Raw genomic sequence first — 17,463 nt, forward strand, 5'->3', positions numbered from 1 at the left:
TTTTAGTAGAGACGGGGTTTCACCGTGTTAGCCAGGATGGTCTCGATCTCCTGACCTCGTGATCCGCCCGTCTCGGCCTCCCAAAGTGCTGGGATTACAGGCTTGAGCCACCGTGCCCGGCCCCACAATTTTTTTTTAAAAAGCAGTATTACATGTTAGAGTTTTTTGTTTTGTTTTGTTTTTTTAAGACACAGGATCAGGCCAGGCACAGTGTCTCACGCCTGTAATCACAGCACTTTGGGAGGCCAAGGCAGGCAGATCACTTGACGTTAGGAGTCCGAGACCAGCCTGGCCAATATGGCGAAACTTGGTCTCTACTAAAAATACAAAAATTAGCTAGGTGTGATGGTGCACACCGGTAATCCCAGCTACTCGGTAGGCTGAGGCAGGAGGATCGCTTGAACCTGGGAGGTGGAGGTTGCAGTGAGCTGGGATCGTGCCAGTGCATTCCAGCCTGGAGGACAGAGTGAGACCCTGCCTCACAAAAGAAACAAGAGGAAATAATAAATATGAGGAGAGAAATGGAAGACATGAAAAAAAAAAAAGACCCAACTTCTAGAGGGGATATGCAGTATCTGAAATGAAAAATACACTGGGCTACTTTGCCTATGGAATAGCCCTGCTCTGCACAAGCAAGAAAGAGAGGAGAAAAGAGAAGAGAGAAGAGAGAGGGGAGGGGAGGGGAAGGAGGAAGGAAGGAAAGAAAGAAAAGAAAAGGAAGGGGAAGGAAAAGGGAAAGGGAAGGAAGGGAAGAAGGAAGGGATTGACAGCAGGTCAGATACTACAGAAGTGAAGATCAGTGAACAACTGCACAAAATGAAACAGGGAAAAAGACAAAAATTAACAGTACAACAATGACCTGCTGGACAATATGTAATTGGAGACCCAAGAGAAAAAGAACTATTTGTAAGAAATAATGGGTTGGGTAAGGTGGCTCATGCCTGTAATCCCAGCATTTTGGGAGACCAAGGTGGGCGGATCACCGGAGGTCAGGAGTTCCAGACCAGCCTGGCCAACATGGTGAAACCCCGTCTCTACTTAAAAAAAAAAAAAAAACAAAAATTAGCCAGGCGAGGTGGTGGGTGCCTGTAATCCCAGCTACTCCAGAGGCTGAGGGAGGGAGAATCGCTTGAACCCTGGAGGTGGAGGTTGCAGTGAGCCGAGATCATGGCACTGCATTCTAGCCTGGCCAACACAGCAAAACTTTGTCTCAAAAAAAAAAAAAAAAATTCACAAATCAAATCAAAGAAGCTTAGTGATCTCCACAAGCACATCATCATAATTTTTTTTTTTTTTTTTTTTTTTGAGATGGAGTCTCTCTCTGTTGCCCAGGCTGGAGTGCAGTGGTGTGATCTTGGCTCCCTGCAAGCTCCACCTCCCGGGTTCACGCCATTCTCCTGCCTCAGCCTCCCAAGTAGCTGGGACTACAGGTGCCTGCCACCACGCCTGGCTATTTTTTTTGTATTTTTAGTAGAGACAGGGTTTCACCGTGTAGCCAGGATGGTCTCTATCTCCTGACCTCGTGATCCGCCCGCCTCGGCCTCCCAAAGTGCTGGGATTACAGGCATGAGCTACCGTGCCCCCCGGTCTCATAATCATTTTTAAAGCCACCAGAAGAAAAATTACATAGGGAAGAACATAAGGATAGCAGCAAACTTCTCATCAGGATGTTTTGCTTTGTTTTTTTAATTGAGACAGGATCATGCTCTGTCACCCAGACTTGCCGAGCTCACTGAAGCCTTAGACTCCTGGGCTTAAGCAATTCTCCCACCTCAGCCTCCAGAGTAGCTGGAACTGCAAGTTCAAGCTACTGCTAATTTTTAAGATTTTTTTGTAGAGATGAGATCTTGCTGTGTTTCCTAGGCTGGTCTTAAAGTCCTGGCCTCAAGAGGACCCCCATCCTCAGCCTCTCAAAGTGCTGAGATTACAGGCATGAACCATTGTGCCCAGCTAGAAATCATCTTTATTTTTATTTATTTTTGAGACACAGTCTCACTCTGTCACCCAGACTGGAGTGCAGTGATGCCATCTTGGCTCACTGCAACCTCTGCCTCCCAGGTTCAAGCACGATTCTCATGCCTCAGCCTCCCAAGTAGCTGGGATTACTGGTGAGCACCACCAAACCCAGCTAATTTTTGTATTTTTAGTAGAGGCAGGGTTTCATCATGTTGGCCAGGCTGGTCTGGAACTCATGACCACAAATGATCCACTTGCCTTGGCCTCCCCAAAGTGCTAGGATTACAGGCGTAAGCCACCATGCCCGGCCTAGAAATCATCTTTAAAGTACTGAAGAAAGAAAACTGCGAACCAATATATGGTACGTGATAAATAAATACAATTTTAATTCGTCAATTAAAAAATAAAAGTTAAATAATTTTAAAAACTGTGAACCTAGAATTCTATACTTAGCAAAAACATCCTCCCCCAAAATAAAGGCAAAATACTTTTTGAGACAAACAACAGTGGAAAGTATTCATCAACAATCTGCATTATAAGAAATATGAAAGGAATTTCTTCAGGCAGAAGGAAAATATTACCAAAAGGAAATCTGGATCACATGAAAGAATGAAAGCACTGGAAATGACAATATGTGGGTAAATAGAAAAGCCTTTTCTCATTTAAAAAGTATCTTTAAAACATTCCTACTCAATAATCCAGCCATTCCACTGCTAAGTATTTACCCAAGAAAAATGAAAACATATATCCACACAAATACTTGTATGTGAATGTTCACAGCCACTTTATATGTTGCATTCAAAAACTAGAGAACATTCCAAATATCCTTCAATAGGTAAATGAATAAACTGTAGCATATCAATACAATGCGACTGGGTGCAGTGGCTTACGCCTATAATCCCAGCACTTTGGGAGGCCGAGGCAGGAGGATTGCTTGAGGCCAGGAGTTTGAAAGTAGCCTGTGCAACACAGTGAGACCCCTGTCTCTATAACAAAATTTAAAAATTAGCCAAGTATGGTGGCCGGTGTGTGTAGTGCCAGCTACTCAGGAGGCTGAGGTGGGAGAATTGCTTGAGCCGAGGAGGTTGAGGCTATGCTGAGCCATGATCATGCCTGCGTGACACAGCAAGACCCCGTCTTTAAAGAAAAAATACCAGCCGGGTGCGGTGGCTCACGCCTGTAATCCCAGCATTTTGGGAGGTCGAAGCGGGTGGATCATGAGGTCAGGAGATCCAGACCATCCTGACTAACACGGTGAAACTCCATCTCTACTAAAAATACAAAAAAATTAGCCGGGTGTGGCGGTGTATGCCTGTAGTCCCAGCTACTTGGGAGGCCGAGGCAGGAGAATGGTGTGAACCTGGGAGGCGGAGCTTGCAGTGAGCCGAGATCGTGCCACTGCACTCCCCCTTTTTTGAGACAGCAAGACTCTGCCTCAAAAAAAAACCCCAAAAAACCCAAAAAACAATGAACCATTATTCAGAAAGATAAAAAACAACAACAAAAAAACTACACATAAAAATGTAGATAAATTTTAAATAATTATACTGAAAGAAGTTAGAACAAAAATAAAAGAGCATATGTTCTATAATTCTATTTATATATAATTCTAGAAAATGTAAATTAATCTCTAAAAATAAAAAGTAGATCAGCAGTTTACAGTGAATAAGATATTGGGTAGAGAGGAGTGGATTACAAAGGGTCATAGATAACTCATCTATCTCTCACGCCCCAAATATACTACAAAGGGGGGGAAATGTGAGTTATTTTAATTGTGGTAATGGCTTCACAGTTGTACACATACGTCAAAACTCATCAAATTTTACAATTTTTATTTTTATTTTTATTTTTATTTTTTACTGCTCCTATGGAGTAGGACTACCCCATAGGCTGAGAATAGCCAAATTGTACACTTAAAATAGGTGCAGTTTATGTCCACTATACCTCAATAAAGATATAATTTAAAAAACCCAGGCCAGGTGCAGTGGCTCACGCCTGTAATCCCAGCACTTTGGGAGGCCAAGGTGGGTGGATCACTTGAGGTCAGGAGTTCGAGACCAGCCTGGCCAATATGGTGAAACCCCGTTTCTACTAAAAATATAAAAATTTAGGGCCGGGCGCGGTGGCTCAAGCCTGTAATCCCAGCACTTTGGGAGGCCGAGACGGGCGGATCACGAGGTCAGGAGATCGAGACCATCCTGGCTAACACGGTGAAACCCCGTCTCTACTAAAAAATACAAAAAACTAGCCGGGCGAGGCAGCGGGTGCCTGTAGTCCCAGCTACTCGGGAGGCTGAGGCAGGAGAATGGCGTGAACCCGGGAGGCGGAGCTTGCAGTGAGCTGAGATCCGGCCACTGCACTCCAGCCTGGGCGACAGAGCGAGACTCCGTCTCAAAAAAAAAAAAAAAAAAAAAAAAAATTTAGGCCGGGCTCGGTGGCTCAAACCTGTAATGCCAACACTTTGGGAGGCCAAGGCAGGTGGATCACCTTAGGCTAGGAGTTCAAGACCAGCCTGGCCAACATGGTGAAACCCCGTCTCTACTAAAAATATAAAAATTAGCTGGGCGTGGTGGTAGGCGCCTGTAATCCCAGCTACTCAGGAGGCTGAGGCAGGAGAATCACTTGAACTCGGGAGGCAGAGGTTGCAGTGGGCCGAGATCACACTACTGCACTCCAGCCTGGGCAACAGAGTGAGACTCTGTCTCAAAAAAACAAAACAAAACAAAAATTAGCTGGGTGTGGTGGTGCATGCCTATAATCCCAGCTACTTGGGAGGCTGAGGAAGAAGAATTGCTTGAACCAGGAGGCAGAGGTTGCAGTGAGGCGAGATCGCACCACTGCACTCCAGCCTACAAGACAGAATAAGACTCAGACTCGGAAAAAAAAAAAATAGTGTACACATGCACAGAGGGATGCTGAAAATGGGGGTTTTGGATCATATTTAATTTATTTTCTATACTTTTCTCTGTATTTTTTTATGGTAAGAATACATTGTTTTGTTTTTTTGAGAGATGGAGTCTCTCTGTGTCGCCTAGGCTGGAGTGCAGTGGCACCATCTTGGCTCACTGCAACCTCCACCTCCCAGGTTCAAGCGATTCTCCTGCCTCAGATTCCCGAGTAGCTGGGACTACAGGCGTGTGCCACTACTCCCGGCTAATTTTCTATTTTTAGTAGAGACAGGGTTTCACTATGTGTTGGTCAGGCTGGTCTTGAACTCCTGACCTCAGGTGATCCACCCGCCTCGGCCTTCCAAAGTGTTGGGATTGCAGGCGTGAGCCACTGCACCTGGCCCCATACATTGTTTTTATAATAGTAATAAAATTAAGCTATCTTCATTGTGAAACTGTAATACATGTTCCCTTGACAAGGGCCTGAAGAATGTAGAGGTTACAGCCAAAGTCAGATGACTAAAGAAGTGACAAAATGAGGCACTGTTACTCCTCCAGTAACTGGTCTCAAATCAGCATTCTGCTGTCAGCATCTGGGAGCAAAACCAGACAGTTCTCCTCCAGACTGCCATACCCTTCCTTTGCTCCAACCTAGCTCCCTGCAACTGCAAGTCACGAAATTCAATGCCTAGACCAATCTTCATTACAGTGTAAAGAAAGCTTACACTGTAAAGAAAGTTACATGCATGTCATAAGGTGATGCAAAAAAAAAAAAAAATCTCAGTCTGGCACAAGTTCAAAGCACTTGTCATTACCCTGTTAGTCAGGAAGATCTTCCCCTAGAATACCCTACACTGCTTCTTCCCATCTCCAGGCATAAGCTAAATTCCTCTATTCCCATGTCCTAGACTCTTAGAGAAAACAAGAAAATAAATTTCTTCCTGTCTGAGCTCTGGATTCTGACTTCAACTTCATGCTGCCTTATTGGCGGTCACCTGCCTCTTTAGCTAGGCAGGAAACCTACCCTTCTCTGTCCACGGCACTCCTCTGACTGCCTTTCTGGGGGCTGCTGGCACTTGTTCCTTGAACACCCATCTCACACCTTGAATTCCAGTCTCCCACACCTGTCTAACCTGGCCTTTTCTGGTGGGCTGGTCTCCAAATCCCTCCACTTAAGAGACCTCCTCCTGGGTTTCCCCCATCTCTACCTTTAAACTAGAGTTAGAAAAATAGTGGGCTGAAGCAGAATTCAGCTGAGATGTGTGTTTAATTTTATTCAGTGCCAATATTAAGAAGTTCTAGAGGCCCGGCACAGTGGCTTAGCCCTGTAATCCCAAGCAGTTTGGGAAGACAAGACAGAAGGATTGCTTGAGGCCAGGAGTTTGAGACCAGCCTGGGCAAAGCAGAGAGATCACATCTCTAAAAATTAGCCAGGCATGGTGGTGCGCACCTGTAGTCCCAGCTACATGGGAGGCTGAAGCTGGAGGACTCCTTGAGTCAGGGAGGTGGAGTCTGCAGTGAGCTATGGTTGTGCCACTGCACTCCAGCCTGGGTGACAGAATGAGACTCAAAAAATAAAAAAAATAATAAAATAATGAAGTTCTGGAGACTGGTTACACAATTTACCTAATGCCATTGAACTGTGCACTTAAAAATGGTTATGAAAGTAAATTTCATGTTATATGTATTTTATCATTTTTTAAAAAGTTTTAAATGGCTAAGGTGATAAATTTTATGTTACATGTATTTTACATTTTTTTTAAAACTCAAGATATTTGACATTAAAAAAATGAGGATTTGTGGCTTTGTTTGAAAAAATCACATCTGATAGCACAAGACCTACATTTTTGCACAATGGTCATCTCTAGTTTACCCCTGATGCTACCACCATACATTCTTTTTTTTCCCCACTCTGTTTGGCTTCTGGCGCCATATAAGTTTGTGACTCCTGCTCTAAACCCAGTGTCACTTTTCACAGCACAGCCGTCCAACGTTAGCCACCAGCTGGGCTGGCTAAAGGTCTTAGAGGGGACGACACACTCACCCCTCAGCAACGGATGATAAACTCTGACACAACAAAGACCATCTCCAAGAACTCTGTGCCAAACCTCACCCGATCACACTACTTTCCTTCTTTTCTCTCCATTTACCTAATATTGCTCCTCCTTGCTTATCCATGGAGTCTTCTCTATTGACTCCAATTCACAAGGGGTTCTTCCTTCTTCCACATTCTGTAGCACTTGGCATCTGTATTGTTAATTACCTCGTATGTATACATCCTATCTGCTCAATTACACTTCAAGCCCCTCATTCATTCAACAAATATAAAGCAGCTACTCTAGGCCAGACTGTTCCAGGTACTGGGAATAGAGTGGTGAACCAGACAGGCAAGGTCCCTGCCATCAGTGGGCAAACACAGACAAATAAGCATCAGATCTCAGACACTGGCCAACACCTGGGGGAAATGTGAAGCAGGGTAATGATACCGGGTATGACGGTGGAGGAGTGGGATCTACGTTATGAGTAAGGACCACCAGTGAAAGCCTCTTTGAAGAGGTAGAATCAGCAAAGACCTGCATGAGAAGACGCCAGCCATGAGAAGACCATGGGGAAAAGCACTCCAGTCAATGGGAACAGCAATTACAGAGACTGGGTTTCAGGAATAGAAACAACTGGTGTGGCTACAGCATAGGAAGTGAGAAAAGACAGTGGTGTAAGATGAGGTCAATGTGGTAAGAAGGAGCTTCAATTCTTTTTTTTTTTTTTCTGAGATGGAGTCTCACTCTGTTGCCCAGGCTGGAGTGCAGTGGTGCGATCTCGGCTCACTGCAACCTTTGCCTCCCGGGTTCAAGCGATTCTCCTGCCTCAGGCTGCCGAGTAGGTGGGACTACAGGCGCGCGCCACCACATCCAGCAAATTTTTTGTATTTTTAGTAGAGATGGGGTTTCACCATGTTGGCCAGGATGGTCTAGATCTCTTGACCTCGTGGTCAGCCCACCTTGGCCTCCCAAAGTGCTGGGATTACAGGCGTGAGCCACCGCGCCCAGCCCAGAAGGGGCTTTAATTCTATGGATGATCAATAGTCTGTATCTTCTAGTATTTTAAGGGCAGGCATTAGAAAAATATATATCATCACCATTTACGTATTTGAAAATGCCCACAGTTACTTTTGATCCCAGTCCTCTTCCTGACAATTACTGGATGACATCAATATCCCTTTCATTCCTTCAATAAACACTCCTTATTTTTATTTTATTTTACTATTATTTTTTTTGAGATGGAGTTTCACTCTTGTTGCCCAGGCTGGAGCGTAATGGCGCAATCTTGGCTCACTGCAACCTCACCTCCCAGGTTCAAACGATTCTCCTGCCTCAGCCTCCTGAGTAGCTGGGATTACAGACACCTGCTACCACGCTCAGCTAATTTTTGTATTTTTAGTAGAGACAGGGTTTCAGCATGTTGGCCAGGCTGGTCTCAAACTCCAGACCTCAGGTGATCTGCCCGCCTCGGCCTCCCAAAGTGCTGGGATTACAGGCGTGAACCACCGTGCCTGGCCAGCAAACACTTCTTTAGCACGACCTGGCATGGGGAACTGCTCACCCCTTTGATGAAGGTGGGTTTGTCCTTGATGCCAAAATTCCAGAGCATGATATCTCCCCCTTTGGAACCCACAGCCACAGTGCTGGGGTGAGTCGGGTGCCACGCCAAGGATGTAGCCCTCCTGTCAAAGGGGGCAGCCTTTTGTAATATCCGGTAAGAATCCAGAGTGTGCAAAAAGGACTGCTGGAGCCCCTGCCACAGAGAGAAATGAATTAGGTTGAATTAAAACCCAAGTTCTGGGTAAACTGCCAATCTCTGCCTCCTTCATAGATGAGCCCTAGAGCCAAGTCCTCCCACCAAAGGAAAGCTAACCGCCTGCCCTGTGCATGAAAATATTTGCAATGTACATGAACTAATAATCTGGGAAAGCAAAAGGGGCAGAGTGCATTCCAGCTGGGACCTTTACAACATAAGACTTTTTTTACCTGGCTGAGTGCCCAGTAGGCCAGTCACCACAGTCTGGGTGATCGGACCACTCTGACAAGCTGGTGAACCAAGCCATCATCTAATTTGGGAGCATGCAATAGTAAAAATGCACGTGCAAACCCTTGAGGACTTGAGGCAAAAAATGCCTTACCTGCTGGACAGATGGCCAGGAAGCTCTGCCCAGCTTATGCTGGTGGAGGGTCCTGACGATGCTGCGGCATGGCGGCAGGATCTGTGGGCCAGCCAGCCCCGCCCAGAGGCAGTCTGAGTCACTTCTTCTGCTAGGACCTGCCAAGCAGAACAGACATATTTTCCTCTCCAATCTCACGAAAGGTTTTTCTGCTGAATTCCCTGAAAGGAAGCCTTGTTTCATTCGGCATGGCTAATCTCTGTCTCATCATCTCCTGAGGCCTTTCCGTGTCTGTGCGGTCTCACCCAGCACCAGAAATAAAAAAAAAAAAAAAAAGAGTAGGGATTTGGCCCCTTCCCCAAAACACTCCCCCAAACAGTAAGACTGAAATGAAAGTAAATAATCGTTCAGGGTTCCTGAGACCCCAGCCAAAGAAACACACAAGAATAAAGTACACTGCAGAACTCTTCCCAGTTTGGGCTGCAAAACGAGATGGGACAGGGTCACAATTTTATAAATCACATATAATGCACAATAAAAATATTTTAGGGGAGCATGGCAGAAGTCACCGTTTAGGAAAAGAAGGAATAGGAAGGCCTGGAAATGCTCTTAACTAGGTTACTTCTGGCGAGGTGAGTGAAATTAGAATAGCAATAAAGCAACAACTCCGGATCACCAAACTTGTATTTGAGGACCCAATCACTATAGGTCCGACGTCCTGACAACCAATTCTTTCTTCTCATGGACAAAAACCACTTGATTAACAAGCCCCAGCTCCAGTTTTTGAGTGTCTCGAAACTCCTTATAGCCTCAGGTTCTAGCCCCAGTAAACCTCAGAGAATGAGCTTTCTAAGCAGGGAAGGAATTGGGGGCTCTCACAACTGACCACCTGGCACGTGCAGCTAACAAGCGTGACTATGAAATCCAGCACACACAGTGCCAGGAAAGGTAGGATTCTCTGAAGCCGTCCAAACTGTGCAAGAACCCTGCTACAAACAAGGAATCTGACAAGTCCGTGTGTCTGTTGTTACGGAGCTTGTCTGCTTCCTGTCACCTGGCGGGAGAGGTGTTGAAGCCTAAACGCTCTGGTGTCAAAGAACCTGCAGGTAGAATGCACAGCCGGAGGCATCCGTGACCTGCGCCGGCCTCGGGAGCCTCGGAGCACCCATCCCCCGCTGCAGCCTCCTGCGCGAGCACCCCAAAAGGCGGAAATATTCAAGCAGCAGGCACAGGCAGTACCGGAGCCCTTCGCACAGAGCTTCTTGGCCTCGGGCTCCAGCTCCCGGGGACTCCTGCTCCTCTTGTTCCTGGGGCGTAATACAATCTCGGAGGTCTTCTGGGTTTCTGGGCGTTTCTTGGGAGCCATCGCGTCCTCCGTGCGAAGGGGTACTGTGCTCTATGCGAAGATCATGGAGGGAGGATTGAGAGACCTCTGGGGAGAAACAAGGCGGGGACTACAAAACTGCGGGGCCACAGGTAGCCGACTAAGCCAACTTCCCGCCAAACATGCCCAGGGCTTGTTCAAACCAGCTCCGAGCTCCGGCCCCACCCGTCTAGGAGACCCCGCCCCTTCCTGGAAGGAGGGGGCGCGGGGAGGGGGCGGTGCCAGCGCTCTCGGGAGGGGCGGGAACTGCGCCAGGGCCTGTGCCAGCCAGCCCGGGTCAGCTGACCTGCGCGGAGCAAAGATGGCCCCCGGCTTTATGTTTTATTTTTTCAGCCACAGGGTCTGGCTCTGTCGCCCACGCTGGAGAGCAGTGGCGCGATGATAGGTCAGTGCAGCCTCCACCTCCTGGGCTCAAGCGATCCTCCCACCTCAGCCTCCTAAGTAGATGGGACTACAAGCGTGCGCCACCCCACCCGGCTAATTTATCTCTCTCTCTCTTTTTTCCTTTTTTTTTCTTTTTCTGGAGAGACGGGGTCTCGCTATGTTGTCCAGGCCGGTCTTGAACTCATGGGCTTAAGTGATCATCCAGCCTTGGCCTCCCGACACGAACCCTCCTCAGACGAGGCGCTGCCAGGCCTCTGCGGGTCCGAGGAGGAGGCCTGGTACCAGCCAAGGCCCTGGCTCCCGCCTTGCAACTGGTGATGACGCCCGCTCGGGCTTTGGGATTGGCTGGTAGCTACAGGGTGTAGTTGGGGCGTGGCGGCTTTGTAGAGAGCTAGTGTCTTTCCTAAGTTAGAAGCTGCGCTGTACCAGCGGTCAGCTTTGCAGTCGGAATCCAGAAACTACAGCCCCATCGGAATCCAAGCTGCTTCTCTGTGAAGGGAGAATGATTGGAACGCCTTGCCTTTTTTTTTTTCTTCTAGAGACGTCGTCTGTCTTCTGTTACCCAGGCTGGAGTGCAGTGATGTAGTCACTCAAGCTTCACTGATCCTCCCACCTCAGCCTCCCAAGTAGGCTTGCAGACCTGCGTCCTCAAGCTTGACTAATTTTTGTATTTTTGTAGAGACAAGGTCTTGCTATGTTTCCCATGTTGGTCTGGACCTCCTGGGCTCAAGTGATCCTCCCACCTCGGCCTCCCAAAGTGCTGGGATTCCAGGCATGAACCACTATGTCTGACCCTCACTGCTTTTTTGTTTGTTTGGTGGTTGGCCGGTTTTTTTTTTTTTTTTTTTTTTTTTTTTTTTAAGACAGGACCTCTCTGTCACCCAGGCTGGAGTGCAGTGGCAGGACGTGGGCTCACTGCAGCCTCGACTTCCTGGGCATTGATCCTCCCACTTCAGCCTCCCAAGTAGCTGGGACTACAGGTGCGCGCCACAACACCCAGCTAGTTTTTGCATTTTTTGTAGATACAGGGTCTTCCTATGTTGCCTAGGCTGGTCTAGAACTCCTGGCATCCATCCACCTCGGTCTGTCAAACTGCTGAGATTACAGGTGTGAGCCACCGTGCCCAGCCTCCTCACTGATTCTTTTTTTTTTTTTTTTTTTGAGACAGAGTCTTGCTCTGTCACCCAAGCTGGAGTGCAGTGGCACAATCTCGGCTCACTGCAGTCTCTGCCTCCCGGATTCAAGCGATTCCCCTGCCTCAACCTCCAGAGCAGCTGGGACTAGAGGCGTGCACCACCACCACACCCAGCTAATTTTTTTGTATTTTAGTAGAGACGGGGTTTCACCATGTTGGCCAGGATGGTCTCAGTCTCCTGACCTCGTGATCTGCCTGCCTCAGCCTCCCAAAGTGCTGGGATTACACCATGCCCAGCCTCTCGGCCTCTCACTGCTTTTAACTAAGACTTGCCTAACCTACTGAGTGTCCACCTAGGAGCAGCCTGGGACAGTGATGGGCCAAAGGGCATGTGGCCAGTGGGACTTAGAACTCCTACGCCCTGGCTTCAGCCAAAGTCCAAGTCTTGAAGGTTCAGAGGTGAGGCCACGCTGTCCTGCCTAGCCTGAGAAGAGACAGTTTGGATGCGCCCTAGTTTCTGCAAAGAGGTAGGCAAAGCCCTTCTGCAAAGGGGTTACTCAGGCACTGCTGGGCCTTTCCTCCACCCACTAAGCCCCCTGCCTGACAGTTTGTGGGGGTGGGAGGAGATATACAAAAATACATTAATGGTAGGCAATTGCATTGGCTCAAGCCTGTAATCCCAGCACTTTGGGAGCCTAAGGCAGGTGAATCACTTTAGGCCAGGAGTTCAAGACCAGCCTGGCCAACATGGTGAAACCCCGTCTCTACTAAAAATACCATCAGGTGTGATGGTTCACGCCTGTAATCCCAGCGCTTTGGGAGGCCAAAGCAGGCAGATCACTTGAGGTCAGGAGTTCGAGACTAGCTGGACCAACATGGTGAAACCCCATCTCTACTAAAAATACAAAAATTAGCTGGGGCGTGGTGGCAGTCGCCTGTGGTCCCAGCTACTCAGGAGGCTGAGGTAGGAGAATTGCTTGAACCCAGGAGAGGGAAGCTGCAGTGAACCAAGATCATGCCATAGCACTCCAGCCTGGGTGACAGAGCAAGACTCCATCTCAAAAAAATAAAAATAAAAATAAATAAATACAAAAAAAGTAGCTGGGCATCATGGCACGCACCTGTAATCCCAGTTATTCAGGAGGCTGAGGCAGGAGAATCACTTGAACCTGGGAGGCAGAGTTTTCAGTGAGCTGAGATAGCACCACAGCGCTCCAGCCTGGGTTACAGAGTGAGACTCCATCTCAAAATAAGCAAACAAATAATAATAATAATTGTTTAATGCATTAATGGTAGATCCTGCTCTCAAGGATTTTTCAGACAGATAGGGACAGAAGATGTTACCAAAATCAACTCTTGGTCCTGTGTGGTGGCTCATGCTGGTCATCTCAGCACTTTGAGAGGGCACGGGAGTAGGATCACTTCAGCCCAGGAGTTGGAGACCAGCCTCAGCAATACTGAGACCCCTGTCTAAAAAATTAAAAAATACACAACTTAGCTAGGTATGGTAGCACGCGCCTGTAGTCCCAACTACTTGGGAGGCTAAGGTGGGAGGATCGCTTATGCCCAGGAGTTTGGGACTGCAGTGAGCTATGATCGTGCCACTGCACTCCAGCCTGGATGACAGAGGTTTACCCTGTTTCTAAATAAATAAATAAAAATTGGCCAGGCACGGTCGCTCACGCCTGTCATTCCAGCACCTGTCATTCCAGCACTTTGGGAGGCTGAGGCAGCCGGACCACCTGAGGTCGGGAGTTCGAGACCTGCCTGACCAACATGGAGAAACCCCGTCTCTAGGAAAAATACCAAATTAGCAGAGCGTGGTGGCACATGCCTGTAATCCCAGCTACTCAGGAGGCTGAGGCAGGACAATCGCTTGAACCCAGGAGGTGGAGGTTGCAGTGAGCTGAGATGGTGTGATTGCCCTCCAGCCTGGGCAAGAAGAGCAAAACTCTGTCTCAAAAATAAATAAATAAATAAATAAATAAATATTGGCCGGGCGCAGTGGCTCATGCCTGTAATCCCAGCACTTGGGGAGGCCAAGGCGGGTGGATCACAAGGTCAGGAGATCGAGACCATCCTGGCTAACACGGCAAGACCCCATCTCTGCTAAAAATACAAAAACAATTAGCCAGGCATGGTGGTGGGCACCTGTAGTCCCTGCTACTTGGGAGGCTGAGGCAGGAGAATGGCGTGAACCCGGGAGGCAGAGCTTGCAGTGAGCCAAGATCGCACCACTGCACTCCAGCCTGGGCGACAGAGCGAGACTCCATCTCAAGTAAATAAATAAATAAAAAAAAATTAAATAAGCTCTTGCAACAGAATGAATGCTCCAAAACGTAAATTGGAAGGCCGGTTGCAGTGGCTCACGCCTATAATCCCAACACTTTGGGAGACTGAGGTGGGTAGATCACCTGAGGCCAGGAGTTTGAGACCCACCTGGCCAACATGGTAAAACCCATCTCTACTAAAAATACAAAAATTAGCCAGGCGTGGGGCGCGTGCCTGTCTTCCCAGCTACTCAGGAGACTGAGGCATGAGAATCGCTTGAACCTGGAAGGCAGAGCTTGCAGTAAGCTGAGATCACATCACTGCACTCCAGCTTGGACGACGGAGTGAGACTCTGTCTCAAAAAATAAAAAACTTTTTTAAAAAAGAAAGGGCAGGCCAGGCACGGTGGCTCATGCCTGTAATCCCAGCACTTTGGGAGGCTGAGGCAGGCGGATTACCTGAGATCAGGAGTTCAAGACCAGCCTGGCCAACATGGTGAAACCCTTCATTTATATATATATATATAATTTATATAATATATATAAATATAAATTATATATAAATATAAATTATATATAATTATATTATATAAATTATATATATTATATATAAATTATATTATATATAAATATAAATATAAATAATATATAATTAATATAATTTATATAATATATATAAATATAAATTATATATAAATTAGCTGGGCATGGTGGCACACGCCTGTAATCCCAGCTACTTGGGAGGCTGAGGCAGGAGAATTGCTTGAGCCCAGGAGAGGGAGGTTGCAGTGAGCCAAGATCGTGCCACTGCACTCCAGCCTAGCTAACAGAGCAAGACTCTGTCTAAAACAAACAAACAAACAAACAAAAATAGAAATGGCTTTACCTGGGAAAGGGGCAAGCTGGGAGCTACTCCCCTGCTAGCCTAGAGCTGTGTTTTCACAGCTGTGTTGCAGAAGCAAACTGTTCTCCCCTCTCTCCTTATTCAGACCAACCAATATGCCAACTCAGACTAACCTGTCCTTCAGCAGGGTGCTCAGTTGTAGGGGATATTGAAGTGTAAGAAAGAGACTTTGCCTCTAAAAGATTTACAACCTATTGGGAACAGAAGAAAAACACACGTGAAACAAGTAAAATACTTCAAGATAGGGATACATTTGAAGACTAACTATGCTATGCCAATCAAGGGTTTTTGGTGTTTGGTTTTATAGAAACAGGGTCTCACTATATTGCCCAGACTGGCCTTGAACTCCTGGGCTCAAGCCATCCTCTAGCCTCAACTTTTCAAATTGCTTTGATTACAGGCATGACCAATTAAGGTTTTTAGATGCACGCAGGAAAGCTAATTCTATGGAGAAAGTAGTACTGTTGTAACCGCCCAAGGGGTTCACTTTGCCCGAGCCGATTCATCAAGACAGGGGAATTGCAATAGAGAAAGAGTAATTCACGCAGAGCCAGCTGTGCGGGATACCGGAGTTTTATTATTACTTAAGTCAGCTTCCCCAAGCATTTGGGGAGCAGAGTTTTTGTTGGTGGTGGTGGTGTTTTGGTTTTTCTGTTGTTTTGTTTTGAGACGGAGTCTCGCTCTGCCACCTAGGCTGGAATGCAGTGGCACAATCTCAGCTCACTGCAGTCTCCACCTCCTGGGCTCAGGGAATTCTCCTGCCTCAGTACCCAGAGTGGCTGGGATTACAGGCATGCGCCACCATGCCCAGCTAATTTTGTATTTTTAGTAGAGATGGGGTTTCACCATGTTGGCCAGGCTGGTCTTGAACTCCTGACCTCAGGTGATCCACCCGCCTCCACTTCCCAAAGTGCTGGGATTACAGGTGTGAGCCACCATGCCCAGTCGGGGAGCAGAGTTTTTAAGAATAACTTGGTGACGGGGGGAAGCCAGTGAGCCAGGAGTACTGACTGGTCAGGGATGAAATCACAGGGAGTTGATGTTGTCTTCTTGCTCTGAGTCAGTTCCTGGGTGGGGGCCACAAGATCAGGTGAGCCAGTTTATCGATCTGGGTGGTGCCAGCTGATCCATCAAGTGCAGGGTCTGCAAACTATCTCAAGCACTGATCTTAGGAGCAGTTTAGGGAGGGTCAAAAGCTTGTAACCTCCAGCTGCATGACTCCTAAACCATAATTATTTCTAATCTTATGGCTAATGTTAGTCCTACAGAAGCAATCTAGTCCCTAGGCAAGCAGGAAGATGGTCTGCTTTGGGAAAGGACTGTTATCATCTTTGTTTTATGAATTGTTTGTATGTATGTATGTATTTATTTATTTTTGAGGCAGTCTTGCTCTGTTGCGCAGGCTGGAGTACAGTGGCACAATCTCTGCCTCCGGGGTTCAAGCAGTTCTCCTGTCTCAGCCTCCCTGGTAGCTAGGACTACAGTCACACGCCACCTTGCTCAGCTAATTTTTATATTTTTAATAGAGACGAGATTTCACCATATTGGTCAGACTGGTCTCGAACTCCTGACCTCAGCTGATCCACCCGCCTTGGCCTCCCAAAGTGCTGGGATTACAAGCATGAGCCACTGTGCCCGGCCATCGTCTTTGTTTCAAACTATAAATTATAAATAGGGCCGGGCGCGGTGGCTCAAGCCTGTAATCCCAGCACTTTGGGAGGCCGAGACGGGCGGATCACGAGGTCAGGAGATCGAGACCATCCTGGCTAACACAGTGAAACCCCGTCTCTACTAAAAAATACAAAAAACTAGCCGGGCGAAGTGGCGGGCGCCTGTGGTCCCAGCTACTCGGGAGGCTGAGGCCGGAGAATGGCGTAAACCCGGGAGGCGGAGCTTGCAGTGAGCTGAGATCCGGCCACCGCACTCCAGCCTGGGCGACAGAGCCAGACTCAGTCTCAAAAAAAAAAAAAAAAAAAAAAAAAAAAAAAAAAAAAAAAAAAAAAATTATAAATAAATTTCTCCCAAAGTTAGTTCAGCCTACGCCCAGGAATGAAAAAGGACAGCTTGGAGGTTAAAAGCAAGATGGAGTTGGTTAAGTTAGATCTCTTTCACTGTATTGGTTATAATTTTGCAAAGGCGGTTTCACTGTCTTTGGGAAGACCTCACGGGGAGATGGAATTTTGTGCAGTTTGACTTGAAAAAAGTAGTGTTTGGCTGGGAAAGGGAAAAGAGCCTCCTAGGCAAGGAACAGGAACAGCTTGGTAACATTCAGGAACAGGTGTGAGTTCTGAGAAAGGCAATGAAGCCCTGGCATGTGGTAGTGGGCCTGGTACTATCAGCTAGGCCTTGGTGTTCCACTGAAGTGAACAGTTTCACAGTACGTCAA

At 47.3% G+C, this 17,463-nt stretch overlaps 1 protein-coding gene across 4 annotated transcripts in view; it reads right to left on the minus strand.

The window, feature by feature from the left end:
* DDB2 (damage specific DNA binding protein 2) overlaps nt 1-11,030 on the minus strand; it is a 26,026-nt gene extending 14,996 nt beyond the window's left edge. For 2 of the 4 annotated variants that reach the window (XM_025356111.1, XM_025356107.1), the window contains exons 1-3: nt 10,240-10,560; nt 9,022-9,158; nt 8,445-8,636 (exon numbers count right to left, since the gene is read on the minus strand). In XM_025356111.1, coding sequence (XP_025211896.1) covers nt 8,445-8,636; nt 9,022-9,158; nt 10,240-10,366 — 456 coding nt within the window. In that variant the 5' untranslated portion in view covers nt 10,367-10,560. Of the gene's footprint in view, nt 1-8,444; nt 8,637-9,021; nt 9,159-10,239; nt 10,561-10,812 lie in introns of those variants that run through there. The other 2 variants (XM_025356108.1, XM_025356109.1) reach the window with 2 other exon arrangements.
* Nucleotides 11,031-17,463: the final 6,433 nt, after the last annotated feature.

This window comes from Theropithecus gelada, chromosome 14 (assembly GCF_003255815.1).
Source record: "Theropithecus gelada isolate Dixy chromosome 14, Tgel_1.0, whole genome shotgun sequence".
In the NCBI taxonomy this organism is placed as follows: Eukaryota; Metazoa; Chordata; class Mammalia; order Primates; family Cercopithecidae; genus Theropithecus; species Theropithecus gelada.